This window comes from Ornithodoros turicata, chromosome 2 (genome assembly GCF_037126465.1).
Source record: "Ornithodoros turicata isolate Travis chromosome 2, ASM3712646v1, whole genome shotgun sequence".
Lineage (NCBI taxonomy): Eukaryota > Metazoa > Arthropoda > Arachnida > Ixodida > Argasidae > Ornithodoros > Ornithodoros turicata.
The window spans coordinates 8,930,390-8,940,901 of NC_088202.1; the positions used below are offsets into that span (position 1 = coordinate 8,930,390).

A 10,512-nucleotide genomic window follows, 5' to 3' on the forward strand; every position below is an offset into this window, starting at 1 on the left:
ATGAGTTCAGTTACGTGAGAAGTAGTGAATAGTAGTAGCAAGGTTATGTCTTTGTGTTTAAGAGGGTATGCACTGTTCTTCGAAGCGCGGAAACGAGCAGCACACACACAGGGGCGGATCTAGGATGTTTCCGAGGGGGGGGGGGGCGCTATGGACAAGTGCCAGGTGCATGCTGGGATTGGTCCATTGAACCCTATGTTCAAGTCTCGAATTGAGTGGGGGTCAGGACATCCGGACCCCCCCCCCCCCCTAAATCCTCCCCTGCACACACACCGCCTGATTCAAGGTGATGTGCGCACTGAGGACAGCGTACAGTGAACTTGTGCTTGTCACATCATTTCGCACAAAACGTGTGAGCGTTCACTGCTCTCAAACATGGAAACGTCGCGAAAATAATGACCTTTCATCAAATAAAGGATATAATTACTGATATGCTCGCGTCTAACTCCGAACCGTCAGTGAGCAGAGTTGGCACTCTTCGTCAGTTCTCGTTACTTCGGTTACGTTAATGCACTCTCCTTATTAGTGGGCTGTCCTTGACCCGAGCACATTATTCTTCTTGTCTTTTTCAGTCACGTCATGGGGCGTGTAAGAACGAATCCCGTGCGGGAGTTCTTCGTTTACGATAGAGAGAGCAACACGTCAAGATGTCAGATCGAGGGATGTAACTTTGATATGAAGGGTGATCACGCAGCAAATTTAGAGCGCCACATTCAACGTATTCATCCCGATATCTACGAGTCTCATATGCTGTCGAAACCAAGATCCAGCAAAAGGCAACAAGACGCGACTGGATGTCCATCCAACAAGAGATCCGCTTCACAGCAAAGCCTCGAGGAGGTTATACGAAGGAAAGCCACGAAGAGTGCCGTTTCAAAGGCCAGTATTGTCTCCGCTTGCGTGGAACTGGTCACCACAAATGGACGTCCCTTCCAACTGATGGAAGATTCTGGATTTCGTAACCTTTTGAATCCCCTCATAGGAATTGCTGGCGGCGGTTTCGCGATCAACTCTAAGAATATCCGCACAGAGGTCCGTGAGGTCGCGGCCAAAACACGTCAGCACATCAGCGAATCGCTGAGATCCCGTCTTTTCAGCTTGAAGATTGACTGTGCCACCCGCATGGACAGAGCCGTTTTGGGTATCAATGCGCAGTATATTGAAAATGGAAAAATTGTTGTACAGACACTTGCGATGAAGGAGTTGTACGAGCGGCACACCGCACAATACATCACACTCCAAGTCCAAGATGTGCTCGCGAGATACGAGCTTGGGGTGAACCAAGTGTACAGCTTGACTACAGACAACGGTAGCAACATGTTAAAAGCAGCGAGTTTGTTGAACGACGAGAGCTCTCGTGCGGCTGGCGACTACGATGACGCCTCTACGAGCGATGACATTTCTATGGACATTGACGAAGAGTTCTGCCTCACCGGCGAGCATCAGGATGTACGACAAATACATAGCATACGATGTGCAGCACACACGCTGCAGTTGGCGGTGAACGACGCTTTAAAACATGGGATGACTATTGATATATTCGCGAAGTGTCGCAATATCTCAAAGAAGCTACGCACACAGACACTTATGTCTCTCATTCGCAAGCTTAAGCTGAAGAAACCAATCTTGGACTGCGTTACACGGTGGATGTCTACTGTAATTATGCTCCGACGCCTCACTGAGCTGAGGGGGTTTTGCGACGACATGTTCGGTACGGACAATGAGCTTCGCCTGCAAGATGACGAGTGGAAAGCCGTGGATGATGCCATAGAGGCTTTGGCGCCCGCCGAAGAGGCCACAAAGAGGCTTCAGACTGAGCACTTGACCCTTGGGGACTTTTATTCTTTGTGGATAGCGTGCAGGGAGAGAACGGCAAAGCTGACATCTGCTCTGGCATCTAGTCTTGCAGCGTCCATGCGGTCAAGAGAGACGCGTTTATTTGAAGGCGAGCTGTTCTGCTCAGCTATTTTCTTGGACGTCCGGTACCACGTGCTCTTGTCTGACGACCAACGGACGAAAGCGAAGCTGCACCTCACAAGGCTGTGGAAACGTCTAGCACCACCTTCAGCCCGGAGTAGGTCGGCACCATCTGAAACCACTAGTTCTGAAGAACACGCAGGAGAAATAACCGATGAAGTTGAGGAGCTCCTTAGACAAAAAGATCGTGTCCGACCTACTGCGACTCCCATCCACTCCATATCATCAATGCTCGAGGCGACCGAGGCAAAGCCAAGGATCAATAAACATGTGGACATCCTCAAGTATTGGGAATGCCAAAAAGAAAAAGAACCCGAAATGAAGGCGCTGGCGGACGTTGTCCTTGCTGTGCCCGCCACTCAAGTTAGTGTCGAAAGGGCGTTTTCTGCTCTCAAATACATACTATCTGACCAGCGCGCCAGCCTTGCACCCGACATCCGGGAAGACATCCTTGTTGTGCGTTCAGCCCGTTCAGCATCGACACCTGCTTATTCTGTGTGTTCGTAAGTGTTAAGCGCTTGTGTGAGAGAGTCTACATTCAGTCTCTACGCACTCAGAACGAGACCTGCAAGAGGGCTTGCATAACCGTGCTTTTTACTTTCGTGCTTTCTTCTCTTTTTTCTTTAGAAATTCACCTTTCGCACTGGAGGTATGCTGTACGCCATTACCCAGTACTTTTCGGTACAGTAAAAGATGACCTACTGTGAACTGCGTGCTTCTTTGCACCTATGAAGTGTAGGAGCGAGGGTGTAAAAGGAAGGGAGGAGCAGGCCATAGCCCGAACCTGATGTTACCTCCAGGGGCGGATCCAGAACCTCGGCTTGGGGGGGGGGGCGGTCTCTTTGTCGGAGCGCGTAGTGGGGGAGGGGAGAGAGGGAAATACAATGTATAAACTGGCGTTTTGGGGGCGATCGCCCCCCCGCCCCCCCCCCCCCCCTGGATCCGCCACTGGTTACATCTCACATGTGGTACACTGATTAGCACACGTAAACCGGTTCGAACCGATTAATATCGGTTCAAACCGTTATTTTGGTTGCGCTGAACCCGAACCCGAACCGAACCGATAACCTTGAACCGAAACTTGAACCGAACCCTAAAAAATAACGGTTCCGAGCCCTGATAATGACGACTGAAGGAAACTTTCAAAATTACGGCTGTCACGCTTAAAGATGCGTTCAATATGTTTACGTGTCTCTTTAAATTTTTCATACCAGTCATGCCCTCCAGTAGACAATGAAGTTTACGTCTCATAAGCGATTTCAGCTCGCGCGAAAACCAGACAGGGTAACTGTTCGACCGGGGTCTTGTTTTGGAACGAAGCGGTTAATACCACTGAGGACAATGTCTGAGAATTGCATAACAGCTTCGTCAACATTATCAGTGCGGAGTGTCGCAGACGAGTCTATGGATGATAAAAAGTTATACAGCCCGAGATAATCACCACTCTTGTAGTCATATCTCGGAAGCCTGTCATTTCTGCTTTGATAACAAGACCCATGGGCGTCGAACGAAACAACAAATGGCGGAAGAAACTTATCGGGATGTACAAGAGCCCCAAGCAGCACAATGTACCGAAAGTCGAGTGCAATAGGGGTGGACGGTATGTGTCTTATCAAGGTTCTTTAGCTTCACGCGTCTGTTCGAGGCCTTCCACCTACCCGTCCACCCCTATTGCACTCGACTTTCAGTACATTGTGCTGCTTGGGAGGATGGTGAACAAGCTGAATACTGTCAACAGCAAGACCAGAAAGAAACAAGTCAAGTGTGTCATCAGATACATTTCGCAATGTGTTGGGTTGAATAAGACCGTGATAATTGATAAAGTTCAGTAAGTAGTTTTCCTTTGTTCTAGCTACTCCAGAAGATCGCGACAGGTCCAGTGAGGTCCAGTCTACACCAGGATGTTGAAGTCCCCGTATAATTGGAAGGAAGAGTTCAATACATTTTTGCTCAACTCAAGCGCTTCAAAAAACTTTACAAAATATGCTAGATCACATTGGGGTGGAAAGTTACAGTTACCGATCAAGAGTGAGTTGTTAGGTCCTAGAGATATCTCAACCCAGATAGCTTCATGCCCGTGAACAAGGTCAAACCGCTGATGTGCGATAAGCGAAGTGTGAACTGCAATGAATACGCCACCCCCCCAAAAGCAAGTAGTAATGACTGGACACAGACTGCCGCCAACGCACAACTAGCCTTAAACACGATTAATTAATCAATTAGAGCTAATTCGGACCCCCCCACATTAATCAGCATCATCCAGTGAGTCATCACACTGATTGGGGAGCGTCTAACTCGTGTTCAGGCCAGCTGTGCGTTGGCAGCAACCTGTGTCCATAAAAAAGAAAAAAATAGATAGAGATAGAGTGGAGAGAAGGAGTTTAGTTGAAGATCAACGACGCTATCTTGAAGAAAGCGGTCCGCAACGGCCGCTGACCATCGCCGGCGACTGAGCACAGAGGCAGGTTGTAAAGCATCGCAGCTATGACCACCAGTTCCGGACATCCTGTGACGTCTGCTGTGACGTCATCATGACATGTCTGGGCAGGTTAGGACAGCTCTAGACATGCGAGGAGAAAAATACTCGTAATACAGAGACTGGGGAAGCAAGAGTATGCTAACCATCAACAGCAATCAACAAGAAGAATTAGTTACACAACAAATCAGCCCACCACAACAGGAGCGCAGAATGATGAGACTGCTCCATCCGACAGCCAGGCAGAGAACTGACTCGTAATGGTTTCTTCTCCTGTATAAAGCCCCGCAGCTGCACCCCCTAGCGGGTACTTGCTCAACTAATCTGATGACAAAATTATTAAGAATCACACCAGCGCTACTCCCGTTCCCAAGGCAGAAGAAGATAGAAAATGGCGGGGATGCCCGACAACGGCAACCAGCACCCGACGTGCATGGGCATGAATATTGCAAACAAAGCGGGGACAAAGTTGGCGAAAGAATTAGTTACACAACAAATCAACCCACCACAACAGGAGCGCAGACCGATGCGACTGCTCCATCTGACAGCCAGGCAGAAACTGAGCGAGCGCAAGAACTGCGGAGCATCCGAGCGCACGTCTGCTCTCCGCGACAGCCAGCGAGCAACTGACTGGGGTGTCGCGCCGCGGCAGCTACGCATGCGCGCGCGCTCTTAGAGCCCTGTGCGGTGACCACCTGCGAGAGGCTAAGAGAGAAGTACATTCCTGCGCCCTCTTCTTGCGTTGCTCATTGGTCGTCACGTCATCCCATTGCCCCAAGACTACACCGCTTTTTTTTTTCCACATGGTCGACACAACTGGACAAGGTCAATCTGCAATGAAGCCATGGCATGACGTCATCATCCACCTGCGTGGCTCAAGGGCGCGTACGCTGTAGACAAGGGACTTATTATTTTATTATTTATTGAATGACTATCCCAAGATTATTTCCTTTATTCTTCTATAACGATTGTATAGGAAACTATTGCAGAAGAGCACCATGCATGAAAACTGATAATAGGAATTCCAAAGTCCTACTAAATGAGACTTGCAAAAGAACAAAATATTCTAACACGTAACTCTATCAATGGCTAATAAGAGGACAAGGCACTCAACAAATCAAGACAGAGTGCGGGTAGCAAGGAGCGCAGAACGATGCGTCTACTCCATCCGACAGCCAGGCACGGAACCGAATCATAATGCTTTTTCTCCTCTGTAAAGTCATGCATCTGTCCCTCTTGCAGTTGATTTCTGAACTAATTTAATCGCAAAATTATTAAGAATAGCACTATTCCCATTCAGGGCAGCACTATCGACATCGTCAAGACAAGAATGTTCCTTGTCAAAAAAGAAAAAAATACAAAGCGCCAACAAAGGAAAGCAGGTATGTCGGGGCACGTCAGGACAAATCGCACGACTGCTGGGCAACAGAGGAAAACAAACACTTGAACAGAGTGAAAAGACACTCACCATCATCGGACACGTACACTACATTCCCTCATTGTAAATCCGTCGTCACAAAATCCACCTGCATCGTCGAACACCATTCACCGGTGACGAACCACACATCCACACCCCATCAGAAGCAGACACAACCCCACCGAAGCTACGCTCTTCCACAGACGGCCAATGCAATTGCTAGGAGCAGAATTAACATATCCACACCTGCCAGTGACCAAGAGAGAAGTGAATCCTTGCGCTCCCTGCAGGCCGTTCTCATTGGTCGTGACGTCATCCTATTGTCTCAGGGCTACACTGTTTTTGTTCACTAATGCTCCTCTCGACAAAGTCCACCTGAAACAATAGTGTCGCAGTATGACGTCATCATGCAGCTGCGTGGCTCAAGGACGCGTACGCTGTAGACAGGGGACCTGTTATTTATTGAATCACTATCCCAAGATTATTTCCTTTATTCTACTATAATGATTGCATAGGAAACTATTGCAGAAAAATACCATACATGAGAAGAGATTGTAGGAATTAAGCATTTCATTCCCAAAGTCTTACTGTACAGGAAAAAACAAAATAATGGTTCAGCAAGACATGTCCATCCCATCCGAGAGCCAGGCAGCTAACTAAATAATGACGCTTTGTTCCTCCTGAATAAAGTCACAGACCTGTCCCCCTCGCGGTTACTCTCTGAACTAAATGGATCGCAAAATTATCAAGAATCGTTCTAGCTCTACTCCCATTCAAGGCAGCACTATCGACATCGTCAAGAATGTTTCTTTTCACAAAGAAAAAACTACATGTAGAAGGAAAGCATGCCAGAACAGGTCTGGGCATGTCAGCGCATGTTTGTCAGACAACAAGGGGGAAAAAAGTGAAAAGAAACACTTGAACAAAGCAGAAAACCAACATCAAACTATTTCTGAGCACACGCATTCCTCTAATTCAAAAACAGTGCTCATCATAAATCCGTCCAGAGCAATACACACCATTTTTCTATTGCTACACTTTTTTCCGGTAACGGTCAATCATTGCTATACACTCCGTGACGTCATCACATCCTGTCTGAAGAAGACAGCGGCAAAGACAAAGACTCCTATGATTTATTGAATCGCAAGAGTATTTCCTTTGTCCTACTCTTAATGATATTCATTCTTACATTAAAATTCAACAAAAAAGCACCGTGCATATTAACGGTTTTCACCCCAAAGGCTCATCATGGTCATTAGAATCACATCACCAGTAAACTACCACTGCTCTTTTAAAATAATAAGTGAGTCCAGTCAACATCATCACCAGGCTTATGTAATACATGAGCCTTTCTGTGCTCATACATTCGTTGTCGGAGGCTACACCTGCGATCAAAAAGGCGCGAAAGCCTGGGGGCAAAGTTCTATTCGCGCTCGACGGAGGACTAGACAGAACGCCTTTACGGGGACATGATTGCATTCCTGTACTATGTTAATGATTATTGCATTGCAGTTGAGAAAGACTATCACAAAAGTCTGTACTACACTCAACTATAATTTAGAATTATTATGCATGCAAATGATTATTGCATTGCAGTTTAGAAAAACTACTACTACAAAACTATAATTTTAGGAGCCTATTAAAATTCTACTCTCTATGGAAACTATAATTGTCCTGTTATTTGGATTGCTATTAATCAAGCGCTCGAATTTTTTCTCTCTTCCCATTTCAGCCTTGTCATGCAGTGAAGCAGACTCACATCCTAAATAATTAATTTACACTGAGGGTGTCGTGCTTCAGGAATTCCGATCCTGCGCTCAGATGCAAGCGTTTCTGCAGGAATACCTATAACAGCGTAGTTCTTCAACATACCGAGGTCCTAACAACATCTAACAAACACGCAGAGAAACCCACTTCTCAGCTGTACCATGCGACTTTCTTCTGCGCAAAAGCAGTGATTTGAGGAAAGAGCAGCAAAAATTGTGCGCACTTGTGCTTGACTTTAAAAACTGAAGCATATGCTAATAAACTAAGAAAAAGACACCCATTTCTGCTATCAGATAATTCTTGCATAATGCTACATGAACAGCCGCATTGCCCTTGCGTAAAGAAAGCACTGGACAAGGGCACACAAATTCCTTTAAGCGAGCAGGGAAAAGGCTTAAAGGGAGGGTCCGCAACGGTTGTGCCCAAAATTAAGTGAAAGTTGATTTCAGCAGAGACCACCCCCCAGATGCTGACAACAGCCTCCGTTTCGTATAAACGTGCGCGTATAATTTATAAACAGCGAAAACGATAAAGCGAAACCGAAACTATGAGAGCAGGCGGTGGCATCGGAATCGAGGAGCGCCACGCCGTGACGTCAGTCGCGAGATTGGTCTGCCGTGATTCCCATCTGTTGTATTGCATTGAAGACGCCAGGAAGCAAGTTACGCTCAACGTGCAGTCATGGAAACCGACTCCGCATCAGAATAGAACTCCACGGGACTTCAGCCCGATTCAGACGTGTATTCTGATGAGGAGAATGACTTGACCGTCACCATAAACCACAACGGCTCGCCGTATTCGACGGACCCTGTACCAGTGCACGCGTCGCTTGAAACCGAGGCCTCGGACCCATACACTGAAGACTGTCGAACTCTGAGTAACTAATGATGAGTTTCTAATAGGTTGTCGCACATTCTTATACAGGGTGTCCCAGAAAACGTGTCATTGAATTATAATAAAAAAACTACACCAACTAGAGTCATGCGGTCAATGGCATTTGTTCTTACTGGGTTTTTGCCACCTCCTCATATGAATGTCGTGTAACGTAAGTTTAATTATGTAAATTTTTGCGAGCTTAAGTCGGAAATTTGCCTAGTAAAGGTAACTTTGTAACCCCGCCAATGTGAAGAGCATGTCTAATTTAGTCAAATTAATGATAATTGACAGGGATATTCAGGAGCTATCCCATCGGAGAAAATAGCCGAACATCATACTCTACGGAGGACGCACAGAATAGCGCACGATGAATTTTTTAGCGCAATCTTTGTCAGTCCGACGAAAGGAGGTTGGAAACCCAGCCCTCCCCGACATCCCAGAAAGAGATAAAACAGGCACGGCTTATCATGTCCGACTTTCGCTGGGATTTTGCTTTCCCTCTCCCAATTTTAGGAAATGTTACTTTTTCTACTATCACTCTGTGGGCTGGCTTCGGAACCTCCTTTCGTCACACTGAGAGCGATTGCGCTCAAAACGTCATCGCGCTCTATTGTCCGGTGCTCCGAAAAGCACGATATTCGGCTATTTTTTCCGATGGAATAGCTCGTGAATATCACTGTGAATTATCATGAATTTGAGTGTATTCGGCACGCTCTTCATATTGGTGGGGTAAAAAAGTGACATTTACTTGGCAAATTTCCGAGTTCAGTTCGCAAATATTTACATAATTAAACTTGGAGTACATGACATTCACATTAGGAGGTGGCAAAAACTAATAAGAACAAATGCTGTTGACCGCATGATTCTAGGTGGCGTAGTTTTTTTATTATTCAATGACACGTTTTCTGGGACACCCTGTATAAGTGCCACGGGTGCACGCGTAATATGAAACATGTTGCAGGTGCACATGCGGTCGGGGCCTCACGCAGGTGCCCACAGGTGCCACTCCGAGTTCCCGCATGAGCCGTCTTTTCGTGTCGAACCTTCCTGGCTCAAAATGATTGAACATATCGTTCTCGAGCTGGTCTTCCTCCACTTGATTTTGCGCAGCGCCATTTCCCACTCCAAACGACGTTGTTTGGCCGTCGGAAACTGGAAATATGCTACGTCTGTTGTTGTATCCGACCTGTTGCCACAACTGATTATACAGCATGTCTTACCGGCCATCGTGGTGGGTGTAAGATCAGTGTGCGACGTAACGAACACAATTGCTACGGAAAATTTCCTTCGTCAAAACTGCCAAAACACACAGCAAAGCAAGGCGGACGGCGCGGGATATCTCGCGACTTACATCACGCTCGGTGTTGCTTGCAGAAAAGCGCTCGTGGCTCGCACTACCCTGTCACCGAGCGCGTCATAGAAGAAAATCATTTTTATCAAGTTTGACTCAGTTTTCGAAGGAGATATTTTACAGGCATGGTCGTTGATGGCTAAAGGTGACGAATATTCGAAAATCTCGGAAGGGACCTTATGCGGATTCTCCCTTTAAGACCTCAGGAATAATCGCAGAGTCACCACACATTGCTACGCGGCTAACACAAGATAACAACAAGATGATAGCGGCGGGTAAAATTGCAACACTGCTAAACAAGCCCCAACATGCCATGATGACATCACAAACCAGGAAAAAAGCACGCACACACAGTCATCAGCTCAGGAATGCACAAGGAGAGGTGCTATATTGTAATTTCTCCTCCACGCTCACATACCAGCATTTCTGCGCAAATACTTATAACTGCATACACCTTACTCCATCAACATATCAAGCAAAGTGAATACTGAGACTCAACAACAACATATAACAAAAGTCAAACAAATTCCATTCTCATGAACTCTCCTCTGCCGAGCTGCTTTCTTCTGCTCTACCTGGATGCTGACTTTTTTGCCTCACCTACATTCTGAGTAAAAGCAGTGAAAGAAGAAAAGAACCGCGAAAAAT

General features: G+C 46.6%; 1 protein-coding gene across 1 annotated transcript; it reads left to right on the plus strand.

Moving 5' to 3' along the window:
- The first annotated feature begins 579 nt into the window (after positions 1-579).
- On the plus strand, positions 580-2,484 carry LOC135384305 (uncharacterized). Its single transcript, XM_064613510.1, has one exon. The coding sequence runs from the start codon at positions 580-582 to the stop codon at positions 2,482-2,484; it is 1,905 nt and encodes a 634-aa protein (XP_064469580.1).
- Positions 2,485-10,512: the final 8,028 nt, after the last annotated feature.

Excerpts from the sequence above, each read along its gene's own strand:
- LOC135384305 (XM_064613510.1), top strand. The coding sequence starts at position 580 with ATGGGGCGTGTAAGAACGAATCCCGTGCGGGAGTTCTTCGTTTACGAT.